General features: G+C 33.3%; 1 protein-coding gene across 1 annotated transcript; it reads left to right on the top strand.

The window, feature by feature from the left end:
* Window positions 1-2,274: 2,274 nt before the first annotated feature.
* On the top strand, window positions 2,275-13,753 carry LOC145563856 (ATP phosphoribosyltransferase 1, chloroplastic-like). The gene is made up of 11 exons (XM_081624266.1): window positions 2,275-2,693; window positions 2,785-2,844; window positions 7,552-7,665; window positions 8,761-8,826; window positions 8,910-9,017; window positions 9,265-9,348; window positions 10,604-10,705; window positions 10,791-10,904; window positions 10,980-11,060; window positions 11,377-11,496; window positions 13,230-13,753. The coding sequence occupies exons 1-11, from the start codon at window positions 2,409-2,411 to the stop codon at window positions 13,323-13,325; spliced, it is 1,230 nt and encodes a 409-aa protein (XP_081480392.1). The 5' UTR covers window positions 2,275-2,408; the 3' UTR covers window positions 13,326-13,753.
* The last annotated feature ends 434 nt before the right edge of the window (window positions 13,754-14,187 follow it).

The following is a 14,187-nucleotide window of genomic DNA, read 5'->3' as shown; positions in this document are numbered from 1 at the left end:
GGGGCTTCTGTAGACACCAAATTATGTCTCCCCAAAAACCAAACCCATTGATGAATATTTTTCATGTTATTTGATTATCGAACGAGGTGAAATGTGAAAGAGTCTCGTGATGCCTCCGTTTTAATAAAAATACTTCTTTCTGTTTTTGAAAATCTTTATTTTCGTACCTTATTTATGAAAAATGTCCAATCCAATTTAATTTGGTCCATGATATGGGTCCAATAATAGTATAGTTGGATGGGGCTCGAAAAGAGCTTTACAAACGATATATTATAAGCCTAATTCCGATGAATAATGAGGAAGTTATGACCCTAATATTAAATTGGATATTAAATGAGCTTTATGGGCGACCCAATGATCAAGTGGAGGGTCCATTAATTATCATTCCTAAAGTCATTAGGAATTACTTTGATTTTCTAGATTAATCTAGAAGGTTATTTTAAGTTCTAAAGAGATTAGGATTAATAATTATATTTTTATATATTTTTAGAAAAGATAATGAATTTTAGTTGAAATAAAACAAGTGTTTTACAAAGATTTAATTTGCTTTTTAATGGTAAAGTACGGACTCTAATTATCCAATTATATTGGAAAAAGGACTCCGTACGACAAAACATTATCCCGCAGCACCATCATACTGCGACAGGTCCATCGCGCCGCGACAGCGTTATCGCGTCGCGATAACCCTATCGCACCGCGATGGGTGTAGTTTTACTTCGATTGGACTTCGGTCTTCTCTGATCGTTTTCAGATGTTTTTCTCTATAAATAGGGTCGTATTTCCCCGTTTTTAATTCACCAACAATCATCTTTCTATTCTCTCTCTCTTAAAGCTAGAAGCTTATTCTTTCTTCCTCTTTCTAAGCATTGCCTTTTTAAAAACACTATACGTCCATCACGAGGCTTAGACACACCTAGCCAAGCTCGAAGTTGCCTTCGCCCTAGACTTGAAAAGTTGATAATTTTTGAGGGTTTGGTCCCAAATCCCTATTTTAATTATTTAAATGATTTGTTTGATTTAATATTTTTTATTGAAGTTACTAACGTGTGTATTGTTTTGATAGAAAGAGATACGAGGCAACAAAGTGAGTAGTTTTATTGTTATATATCTTTAGAAAGCATGCTTAGATTATTTTGATTCCTAGTATCATGTTAAGATGTCTTTATGATTTCTAGTATCATGTTTAGGGTATTAACTAATTCTAATATCATGTATGTTTCTAGTATCATGTTTAGGTTGCATCCTATTTCTTCTATCATGCTAGTATCATGTTAGGGATAAAATTTTGATTTTTATTGTTTAGTGACATGCTAAGATTTGTTATTAATCTTGTTAGTATCATGCCTAGGATCTTGCTATTATTATGCTTTAATGAGATTGAATACTATTATGATGATGATTTGTTATAATTATATGTTGCTTGATATTGCTTGATCACGCTTCTCTTGCGGGTTTAAGGGAATTTGTACTTGAAATCACACTCAATAAGATAATTAATAATTTTATTTAGGTTAATATGATTTTAATTCACGTGATCGCCAATAATAGTTTTATTTATGCATTAATAATCAACCAACATAGATTAAACAGGTTTAGAATTAATATATTGATTGTATGTTGATCAGAAAGCGCACATGAATATGAGAAGAATAAAGTAGAGACCTATTTAGGGCAGGTTCAATCTCTTTTTTTAGGTTTAATTTGTACCTTCATCCTCGAATGTCCAACCAACATAGATTAAACAGGTTTAGAATTAATATATTGATTGTATGTTGATCAGAAAGCGCACATGAATATGAGAAGAATAAAGTAGAGACCTATTTAGGGCAGGTTCAATCTCTTTTTTTAGGTTTAATTTGTACCTTCATCCTCGAATGTCCAGTCATGGTTCAGGACCACTACGGAGTTAGCGATCTCATGGATCGTGAAGGGGTGTAACCTTCATCCTGTGAACGGTTTACAAGTTCCTAAAACTTGTTGGTGACTCTTTTTCTCTACCTTCCTTCCCTTTAGACGCCACCATATTTAAGTGTATGCTCACAGTGGGCTCAAATGTGGAATGCTTGAAATATTCCCTACACCTCCTTTCCCCTTAAAATAACCTTACAATTATCATTATGTTTATTACTAACTTTCCTTTAAAATATTTATTTAATTGAAATCCAAAGACTTACCAACGTTGCCAAATTTAATTAATTTATTAATTGATTAATTATTAAAGTATTTATAGAAAGACAAAAGCATATTCCATAGTAAATGTCCCTTGGTAAACATAATAAGCCACACCACACACAGTCGTACACACCAAAATCTCACATCTCCATCCTCTCTTCTTCACATCTCTCACCCACCCTTTTCAATCTCCCTGTTTTAGCGACAGTCTCAGCAGCAACACCTGCACTTCAACAATGGCGGCCGCAACGACAAATGCAACGATGCTTCAACAATCATTCCTTCAACAATGTCCGTCTCTCTCCGCATTTCCTCATTCTCCGCCATCAATTTCCTTGCCTCCTTCTTCCTCTTCTCGCTTTTGTGTGAAATTCTTTGTCAACGCTTGCTGTCAAACATCTCCTTCGCCGCTGAATGTCGTTAATGGAAACGCTGATTTACGGCCTACTGCGCGTGCCGAAATTCGGCTTGGTCTTCCTAGTAAAGGTCGTATGGCTTCTGATACTCTTGAACTTCTTAAGGTTTGTGTTAATTTTTCTGTGATTTTTGTGAAATTTGTTGTGATTTTTTTTGTGTTTTTGGTTGTTTATTTGGTTGATTGTTGAAATTCAGGATTGTCAGTTGTCTGTGAGGCAGGTGAATCCACGGCAATATGTTGCTCAAATTCCTCAGGTTTGTATGTTTCTTATAATTTCCCCTTTTTTTTTTTTTTCTTTTTTCATTTCATCTGTTTGCCATTACTAAAGGCGTGCCTCGGTTCGAGGTAATTACTTATTTGATTACATTAGTTCAGGTTATGTTGCACAAATGTTTGAGCTTCGGTTCAAGATATACTATTTACTGTGTTTTATTTGATTACATTGGTTCATGTTATGCTGGACAAATTTGGTTCAGTTCAAGATATACTAATTACTTTGACTTATTTGATTACACTAGTTTATGTTATGCTGGACAAAATTTTGGGCTTCAGTTCAAGATATACTAATTACTGATTACAGTGTGGCTTATTAGATTACATTAATTCATGTTATGTTGGACAAATTTTGAGCTTCAGTTCAAGATATATCAACTACTGTTGTTTCGATTTTTCGAGGAAATGACATTGAATGTTAGATTGTAGCTACTGATTGATTTGAGTTTGAGATACTAGGTGCATTGTGTTTAGGGTTTGAACTTTCGGTTTTGATTTTTGAGATATTAGGTGTTGGAATACCCTTTTTTTTTTGGTTTGTTTTTGTTTTTCTAATCGAGTTAAAATCTACCTCTGCTCATAAACTAAATTTGATCATATTTTCTTCAAGATATAAGGACAAACATAATTATGTAAAACATTGTTGGATTCGTCTCAATGTATATTTTCATAGTATCAACTTTTTATAATTTTTTGTAAATAGATTAATAGAGATATTAATGGTCAATGTTGTGGATTGCCTACTAACAAGTGTACAACTCCAATTGTTGTAATCACTTCATATTCAAGAACGGTGGAAATCATTTTGTTAGGGTTTTGGGTTTCTAATGTTGGTAACATGTTGGGTGTTGGACTTGTTTTTGGCTTTGAAATGATCATCCTTGCTTCCAGGTCAATAAGGGTGACAATATGCTATGCCATTATGCTCTTTTGATCACATGACTGCTTAAGTAAATGATGATAAGTTTGATTTCCTTGGTTTTTTCTTAAGGTGATTCAAACATTATGGGCATCTATAACTTTCCGATTTACTAACAATTATATGTACCTTTGCTTGTCAATATCAGAAATGCCTTGTTCTATATAAGAATACAAGGAAAAATTAAACATTTTACTTAATTTTTAAGTGGCCCTGCTGATATATTGCTTTCAATGGATGATAAGTGTGGTAGAATTAGTAGATAACTGGAAGATCTGAATATCTATTGGAGTTTTAAGGATGTTAATGCATACACCTGAAACCTTATTGATTGAGAAAGCAAATTCTTGGGACTGATTTTTAGTCTTGAATTACGATATGGAAGAAGAAATAACTTTCCTGGTTAAGTAAATAACACCTGTTAATTGCTTAAAATAGGCATATGTTGGTTTTCTAAGATACTTTATATGAAATCTGAACAATTTTTCCTACAAGTTTATAAATCCGTAGGCTGGGTAGATAGAGTGTAGAACAAACTTGATTTATTTCCCGAGTAATTCATAGTTGTAGATCTTGTGTTTGTGTTGCACAAGATTATTTGTTTCATCACTATTTGTTGTGTTAAGAAATTAGAACTACAATGAGGCCTGTGATGTGCAGATGAAAGGACAATATTGTGTGCATGTGTATTTCAAGTGCGCTATTTGAACATTAAATGAAGGCTAATATATTGAAGTCCTTGATGAAAGGTCTGTTGAGTTTAAAGTAATGAAAGTGGGGCTCACCGCCAGTTATGAGTAAGATAAAGACACGGTGTTTTAGCCTGAAGCTTACCTAAAAGTCAAATCAATAGTCAATAGAACATTTAAGTGTTAAGGGTGGTATCAGTCAATTTCCCCTTTTGAAAAACAGTAAGAATGCAACAACAATTTAAGTATTTCGAAACTGCAATTTTGATGGATGATGACCGTAGATGAAGCCTTTTCTTAGTTTTTGTCTCCACGTGCAGTAGCTAAACCTGTACTAAATAAATCATTGAGTTAATGATTAGTAACACTAGCAGGCCATTAAAACAAATCCACAAAGGAGTTTTAGAGAAAAGAGTGTTGTGAAGTCCATAATGAGAATCCATATTGAGCATAGAATAAAGCCAGTGAGGGTTTACAACTACTTTACTATATGTAATGAAGCTATAACATAAGCATTAAATTCAGAATACATGATCTAATGCTTATGACCTTGAAAAGGAAAGATAAATGTTGAAGACTGTATTTGAGGAGAAATTCAGAGACCTCGTAAGAATGGACTAAAACCACCTATAGGGCAATGAAGCTAAAAGCGTAGGCAATATGCACCATAGCTGTGACCATGATCAAAACTGTCTATGTTAAGTTCAAAACTGTCTATGTTAAGTTCAAAACTTTGTTCATCTAGAATTCATGCTGGTGCAATTGTTTTCTTTGAACATTGTGGTGGTCTTAATTATGGGTACATCATATTAATGGTTCTAATTTTCACATCCTCCTTTGATGCAATATGATTAAGATGAAAATATTGAACGCCACAACCATATGTGGAATTGTGGATTAGCCTTTACTTCTCCAAATTAACTTTTGAGTCTTGATTTCATCTTGAAAGTCACATAAGGCCAACTCTTTTTTAATCGAGGTGGTCAACTCCAAAGATGTACCTTTTGAGCACTTATTCAGGCCTAAGATTCTGTCTCACAAGAGTCACTAAAGCTTGAATATTTTCACCAAATTTAGAATAAACAACTATTTCTTTTGTTCCCTTTTAGTTGCAACACTTTGACTTTCACGCTTACCAATGCCTAATTTTAATCTTCCATATCTTTAATTGTGACGAGTAAAAAATATAAAAATTAGATATTGTGAAAATATAAATTGAAAAGAATCTAACAAAATTCCGCATGACTATATTTGCCTTACATATAAATCAATAAAATAGATCAATTGTAAGGATTTGAATAGTGTAAATTGTCAAGTGTTGCTATTAAAAGTGAACGGAGGAAGTATGTCCGTGTATAAGCGTATCCTATCAAGATGGAGTATAGAGAGGTATGTACTTAACTTTATCCCGAAATGCCAAAACTATTTTAGATTTGTTTCGAAAGACAAAATCAGAAATCAAACTTTTACTGAAATCAAATTTACAAGTTTAACCCTTTTCAAGGCATTCACTCATAATGGGTCGACCAAAGGATGAAATTCTATAAGTTTTTGGCGTAAGGAATGTAATTACTGTCATTAAACTTAAATTCACAGTATAATCAAGAAAATTATATCTCTATGCTCAAAGCTTAATGTTTAATCAATAAATTGAGTTTTTATGACATAATGTTAATTACATATGTGGACAGAGGTATGCTATTAAGAAGACTTTATATGTGTAGTTTTTTTGTGCATAGCTCCCTCTTTTGACTTTGAGCGTTGCCAATTGTCATTATAATGGTCGTTTTGGTTAGCTCGAAAAAGCCAATTTTGAGTAGTTGCTAAGATTACCAATCAAGTATTTATGTGTATCATTTTAATATGATGCACCCTTTAATTGAACTTTATAAAACTTTAGGATCTTGAAATATTATACAGTTCAAAACTTTACCAAATTTCGAGTCAGATGAATTTGGGTCGGGTTGATTTCGGTTTGATTAAGATAAGGTTAATTCTGTATTTGGTCAATTCTGATTCAAATCCTTTCCGTGTTTGTCTAGATTTTGGTCGAGTTGACCAAATTCAATATCCAAATAAGGTCATTTTTAGAGTAATTATTGAATTTTTACCTTATTATTGGGTCGATATCAAGTCATTCATGTGTCATTTCTCATATTGCGTTGTTAATTACGAAATGCAAAGAATTAGTTTTCTCATTCAATCAACTCTTGTGTAATATTTATCTTGGAGCCAAATTCAAATTGAATAATTATCGATGAGTTATCATACCTACGTACATAAGTGTGACAAATAGTAATGAACTAGTGATAGACTGATAGATTGATTGATGATAGTCACATATGGTGACATGCAAAAAAGAATGTCCTCTTTTTAAGGTACTACTCTTCAATTGTTTAATCTCATGAGGCTATGAGTACTATTAGTTTGCTTTTTTACTAATTCAATTTGTATAAGATATTTGTTAGAGTTTTAAACTTTCTAACTTTTTAATAATTAGTAAATTTGTAAATATATAGTAGTATAAGAACTTGAAAAAAAGGGTCAATAATAAGTTAGGTTTAAAATTATGGCCCGGTTAAAATCGGATCGGTTTAAAATTGGGTCGGGTTAATATCAATTTGGGTTAAAACAGTTCGGGTTAAATTGGTTATTTGTCGGGTCATTTTCAGATCGGGTTGAGTTCAAGTCGGGTCAAATCAGTTCGGTTTAAGTTCAAATCGGGTCATATCGGGTTCGGGTTGAGTTCAAGTCGGGTCAAATCAGTGCCGGGTTAAGTTCAGATCGGGTTAAATTCGGATTAAGTTCAGGTCGGTTACAGATTGGATTTGGGTCTTGAATTTTCTCAGGTAAAATCGGATCGGTTCGGTTTTGACACCTCTACTCACACAGTCACACCCCTCTTTCAACAAGCTCGTAGAAAAAAGGGGGGAATCTGAAAGTCATTAACTTTGGTTTTCTTTTGTTATGGATAATTCTTTTCATAATTTTATCTTCTCTTACTTTATTTTTTTGTTATTCGTCTGAAATATAATGGAACCAAGTTTACTATGCTAATCATGATATATCTGCCATTTTAGATTTCAGATTTGGAAGTGTGGTTTCAGCGGCCTAAAGACATTGTGAGGAAGTTGCTATCTGGAGATCTGGATCTTGGAATAGTGGGATTTGATACTCTTAGTGAGTATGGACAGGTGATTTTCACTACTTTGAAATGGAATGTTCAATTATAAGAACCACTAAATAGTGAGAGTTAAATCATTGGAACATATTTATTTTCTGTAGAGTGAAGACAGATAATGAAGTTCCAATCTCCTGTTTTTTATAGTCTTGATTATTAACACAAAAATGCAGCTTTGATCACTGTGTGGTAAGTTTATGGGGTTGCGGAATCAGATTTGTTGTTTCTACCAGATTCGATTCTACGTTGCGTTTTGGACATGCATGTAAATTTTTTGTCAGTCTAGAGTTGTTTATGAATTGTTACATTTGAATTCTGTGGAGTAAGTTATAAAACATATCAAGTTCATACTAATATTATTCTGGTGATAAGCTCTGTTGTATGACTCGTGGCTAAGTTCCCTAAATCCCATGCCAATTATCACATGTCGTGCAGAAGTTCTACTGGAAATATGTGCATCAAAATTGTACGAAGTATGATTTAAAGATGAAATATAATCAAGCTTAACAAAAATTCCATTATTTAAATGTGGATAGTCTTAATGTCAATTTATGAACTTCAAAAGGTAAACTCATGAAAGTGCTAAGGTGGTTGCTTTAGAATAACCACAATTTCCATGTGTAGATGCTAGATGTTATTAGTAAAATTACTCAATAGTATGAAGTAAACTACAGTCACTGTTGCATTTGCAATTTGCATCATTGAGCACTTAGGTTTTCTGATGCAAATGAAGAGCAATCCCCAACAAAAGAAATTTAAATTTTAAACAACTAATGCACCAAGCCACATACATATACATCTTCCAATCTGGAGGTGGACCGTGAATTATTGGTCACAGAATGGCTAGCTCTACTTCTTTCTGATGTTCAGCATTTAATTTCAGATTCATGGAGTGGACTGCGAAAACAACAAACCATTTGTTGTTGTACATTCTTGAAGGACTTATTTGTATTAGTTTGCTGTTCAAGACAAGGTCTTTATATATATATATATATATATATATATATAATATGTGTACATCTTATGTGCTTCTCTGTTGTTGTACCTTTTATCGCCATAGTTTCTTGAATGACCTAGTATAATTCTTTTGTTCAAAACAATGCTGCAGGACAGTGAAGATCTTGTTATTGTTCACAATGCTCTGGATTATGGGCAGTGCCACTTATCAATTGCTGTAGGTTTCATTGGTTTAATTTTCTAATTATGATTACATGAGGAATTAAATAATCTTAATTTGATACTGTCTTTGTTTTCCAGATTCCTAAATACGGCATATTTGAAAACATAAATTCCTTGAAGGAGCTTGCAGAAATGCCTCAATGGACAGCTGACAAACCTCTGCGAGTCGCCACTGGTTTTACTTATGTAAGAAAATTGTTGTTGTTGGTTATAAATTTCATTGGTTCTTTGTGATCCTGTTGGAATAAGTAGATACACCTGTAATGTTGACAAAGGATTAAAAAAGAGAGAGAGAGAGGGGGGGGGGGGGGGGGATGGCTTCAGGATGTGTCTTGGGACTATCATATAATTTGTGTTCCAACTATCTGGTTTTAGTTAGAGTGAATTTGATATTTATGTCACTGAAAATTTCCTTGTTATGTTCAATATACAGCTTGGTCCAAAGTTCTTCAAGGAAAATGGATTGGAGCATGTTACTTTTTCAACTGCAGATGGAGCACTTGAGGCAGCACCTGCTGTAAGATTGTTATTTGATATGTGAATTGCTTTCTTTGTAATTTTATATTTACTCTAATGGCACGTTTGGTAAGCAGGTATAAATTGTGAGAATGGTAATGTATTTGTATGTAGTTTTGCTAGGTAAATCCTATGGTCATTACCATGTCAATGAAACTCTACCTACAAATATGTGTTTTTGTGCACAAATTTTCATTACCACATAAAACCACCTCTAAATTGATAATGGATGGGAATGGAAATTTGTGCAGAAAATGTGGTATTTGAAGAGGGGCTAGAATTACTAATGGGCATTGGCATGGAATCTTCTTTACAAAAGTTACTTATAAAATCATTACCATGGTAACCGTTTATCACCAACAACCAAATGGGCCGAAGTAATGGATCTGGGAAGTGGGAACAATAGATCTTTGCTTGTTAATATGGACAAGTTCAAACCCTTATTTTCTATGGATGGACTATGTAATGTGTACAAATATTATGACTGCTGTTGTGATGTGCTCTACATCTTTGTGTTCTCTGGAGCTGGAAAAGATCTAATACTATTAACATATGGTAGCTTTGACATGTATACATGATTTTGGGTCTTCTGTTGAAGTAATAATCCAGCATTTATAGAATGCGGTGCCATATGGCTTCTGGGTGTCCAGCACTTTTATTTTAATATTATTATCCTTTCTATACAAATTTTGAGCATTCCAGCTATCTTCAGGATCCCCATCATTTTCTAGGTCATAGTAGTATACTAGTATCAACATTTTGTACATCATAAGAAAATATGCTCACATGCCTTTGGCAGTTATTTACTTGTCATGATATCTGTCATCTCTTTAAAAGAAATTATGATATGCTTGATGTCAAACTCATTTAACAGTCTCCCTGTAACTGTAGGACTAAGGCTCTATTAGCCTATTATGACAGAACTAATCGAGTAGCTTTTTGAACTGTAAATGTATCTTAAAGACACATGAAAGCTATATCAGCTATTACATTTTGGATCGAGACTCAATTTGAAATTAGCAATCTGTTTCAGGGGTAAAGCTGTTTAGCCAGCCTCTATAGACATTAGAATTATGTCATATTGACATGTAACATGTAAAGTGGCAATTTACAAATTGTACCAAAAGAATTTACTAAAGGCAATACACAATGCATACTAGGTATGAGCTGTAGATTACTCATGTATATTTAATTTTCCCTAAAGCTGCTTGACTTTTGTGATTTGCTCAAGGCATAACATCCTACTTGACTATCAGATGGGGATAGCTGACGCAATATTGGACCTTGTAAGTAGTGGGACAACCTTAAAAGAGAATAATTTGAAAGAAATTGAAGGTGGGGTTGTGTTGCAGAGCCAGGTACTGTCTTGTATTTGTGAAGATATTACTGTTTTATATATATTTCCTTACTTCCAAAGATCTTACATTGACACACAAAATTCAGGCTGTGCTTGTTGCAAGCAGGAAATCCTTGGTTAATCGTAAAGGTGTTCTTGACACAACTCATGAGATATTAGAGAGGTTTGAGGCACACCTAAGGGCAGAAGGTCAATTTACGGTGTGCATGCTATCCCTCTATTCCTGTCTCACAATTATTTTTTCTTTTCTTTTTATTGCTAATACTTTTTAACAGGTTGTTGCAAACATGAGGGGCAGTAGTGCACAGGAAGTAGCTGAGAGAATACTTAGCCAATCATCTTTATCTGGACTGCAGGTGATGTATTTATTCTTGAATCTTGACTATGGGCCAGTTTCTATAAACTGAGAAACTGAGAATATGTCTCTCTATAAATTGTCATCAGACTCATTACATAGTTCTCCATCACCCATTTTATATAATTAAGAATATTATTTTCGTACAATAATTTGACCATCTTTATTGATTCTCCATCACCCATTTTATATAGTGGTTTTTTGTGAAGTCCAATCATTTATCATTTATTTCCTGAAAGATGTGGCAATCAAATTTTAGCACCAGTGAAATAACTTGTAATACCATCCTTCTCAGTACTGTTTATACTTTCATGTAGGGGCCCACTATTAGTCCTGTTTTTTGCAAAAAGGATGGGAAGGTGTCAGCAGATTATTATGCTATATGTATCTGTGTACCAAAAAAGGACCTCTATACATCTGTTAAGCAACTTAGAGCTGTAAGTATTTTTCTTTCACCCTTTGATATTGATGCTATGATTCATATTGCTTGCCAAACTCTGATTCTTCCCAAATGGATGTATAGTTGTGATATGTGTAAATGATTCTGGCAAGAACCATATTGATATCTCCTACTTGGTGATATGTGAGATTAATAAAAATGACTATGAATGTGAATAAGACACAATGATATGTAGGAGGAAGAGAACGAATCTACTATTGTAATGGAGAACTCTAACGATAGAATTGTTATCATTTCTACACACTTACAAGGACTTGAATACTGGACCCAATTGAGTAACTCTTTTAAATTTAACTCATTTAAGGCTTATTGGAAACATTCAAACCCAACCGAGATATCTTTTTGATGAGCGTTAAATCTGTATTTATGGGGCTGCAAACACCAAACTGTACTGTCGATCAACTAAAATTAGTGAATTGAACAACTTTTCTAGATTCAACTAGATACACCTTTCCTTTCAAAATTTTCTAAATTCAAACAATTAACAAGTAGGAAATAATTAGAAGGCCTAGAATTAGGAATCTCATTACAATAAGGCTTTAAAAGAATAACTTCAAGATCTTTAGCAGATTTCTCTGATCCTTTAATTCGCACATCATCTTAATCACCTTTGCAACACGGATTATTGGGGGACCACTTTCGATTCTAAATCAACTATGTAAATTTATGAGCCGGAATAGCTATTTGAGACACGATCTTATCAAACTCTGCCTTGGCTCGATTCATGGTTGGATTTGAAATTTTTGTGTCAACACTGTGCTTGTTGATATTTGACGGACATTTTGGATAACTTTGCCCTCATGTTTCTTCTATCTTTCAGATATTTGGATTAGGAATGTTGATGGAAGTTTATTACTCCATATTATATTTTGAGGCTTACTTAGAGTGGATCGAGTTACTTAATACTTCCTCCGTTTCTTTTTAGTTGACGCGTATCTTTAGTCATGTTTGCCAATGCACAAATTCAATCATTAATATCTTTAATTATCGATAAGCAAAAATTATAAAAAGTTGATATTTTGAAAATATACATTGTGACGAATCTAACAAGATCTCACTTGCCTATATTTTTCTTTTTAAATCACAAAATATGGTCAAAAGGAGGTGTATGAATAGTTTTAAAATCAAAACGTGTCAACTTATAAATAACGGAGGTAATATATTACTGTTTTATGCACTTCTTAAATTATGCTATTCGTAGTAATCCTTTTTTTTTTCTGAAAGATGCTATTCTTAGTAATCTAGCTCCAGTCTATTTAGTTATTAAAAATCTGTGAGCTGTGGTACTAGACTCTGTTCCTCTATACTTTTTTTTTTTTAAAAAAAAAAAATCCTAAATTAGGGATATATGCATCTCACATGCTGTCCAAGATAACTGTTTTCTTTAATAATTGATTAGAAATTCACTGATAACATTTGTTTGAACACCTTGTCTGTATTACAATTTCATACAGCCCACACTTCTCCATTTTTTTATAGGATTAAATTGCTCAATGAGTTGGAATAGCATCAGGGTGCAATTATACTGCAAAATCCTTTGATTGCTTTTGGATTTTATTGAATTTGAATCAAATCAAACAATCACTTATAACTGTAAATTTTAGTTCATTTTGAACTTAAATGCCAAATTTCCTGAGGCTGCCATTGTTATCTTTCTTCAATTGATATCCTCACTACTATTGTTTAATACTCAACAATTGTCTGATGCAGATTGGTGGCAGTGGAGTCCTCGTCTCACCTCTCACCTATATATTTGATGAAGAAACTCCAAGATGGTGTGAGTTGCTCACCAAACTTGGCCTCTGATGATTGTCGAATATCTTAGTCGTTTCTTGTATGCTCTTCAATCTTCAGACGACACATGGAGTAACTTACATATACAGTTTCGACAGAAGTATCTGAAAGCATTCAGTAAATTTTGTATGTCATGTTTATTAGAAATTATGTATCCACTATTGTCTTGTCCAACCTTCAACAGAGTAGATGAAAGGAAAGTGCTAATTACTTCGTTGTAGTGAGTGTCTCTTCTCAATTAATGTTGGATAGAATAAGAGATACTTGCATAGATGATACCAGGGATCATGGTCAATGTATTTTATTTTATTTTTTTTTTTTTTTTTTTTTTTTTTTGGGAACAAATGCTCAATGTACTATATAACAATGTAAGTACTTTCTTTTTTATTTGGTTACAAGCTTTACTTTTACTGAATTATTTCATCGTTCTTTGTACTTTATCAGTGTTTGGAATGAGTTGTGGATGGGTATTTGGATAAATATGATTTTTGTAAGAACGAGAAGCAGTATAAGCTCGGTTTACTAGCAATTTCCATTTCCTGGTAAGCTGATGACATAGTTGCAGGAATCAGAGAGCAGTTTCGTTATGAGAGCAATGATATTATCAGCAACTTGCTACTAAAATGTAAGAGTGTACGTTAGAACTACTTCGTTACACTGGCCCTATTGACAGATTTGTTCTTTATATCCCTTCTTGGTTTCCACAAAGCAGAACATTAGACACTGGTACAATTTGTTTCTCATTTTTCATTGCTTGGTTTGTGAAGAGGGGTAAAAAAAAAAAAGCATTTTCCTTTCGAAAATAAGGAATGCCGCATTATATTCTCTACCCTATTATCCCTATATACTCCTCCCATGCATGATCAATCTTCTC

This window comes from Chenopodium album, chromosome 10 (assembly GCF_948465745.1).
Source record: "Chenopodium album chromosome 10, dcCheAlbu1.1, whole genome shotgun sequence".
NCBI classification, from domain to species: Eukaryota; Viridiplantae; Streptophyta; class Magnoliopsida; order Caryophyllales; family Amaranthaceae; genus Chenopodium; species Chenopodium album.
Note: the sequence above shows the minus strand (reverse complement) of the source record. Positions and strands in the feature narration are given on the sequence as shown.

Bases quoted from the DNA above. Each gene is read 5' to 3' on its own strand.
- LOC145563856 (XM_081624266.1), top strand. From the start codon at position 2,409: ATGGCGGCCGCAACGACAAATGCAACGATGCTTCAACAATCATTCCTT. The intron at 2,694-2,784 runs GTTTGTGTTAAT...GTTGAAATTCAG, and splicing joins ATACTCTTGAACTTCTTAAG to GATTGTCAGTTGTCTGTGAG. The intron at 8,827-8,909 runs GTAGGTTTCATT...TTTGTTTTCCAG, and splicing joins AGTGCCACTTATCAATTGCT to ATTCCTAAATACGGCATATT.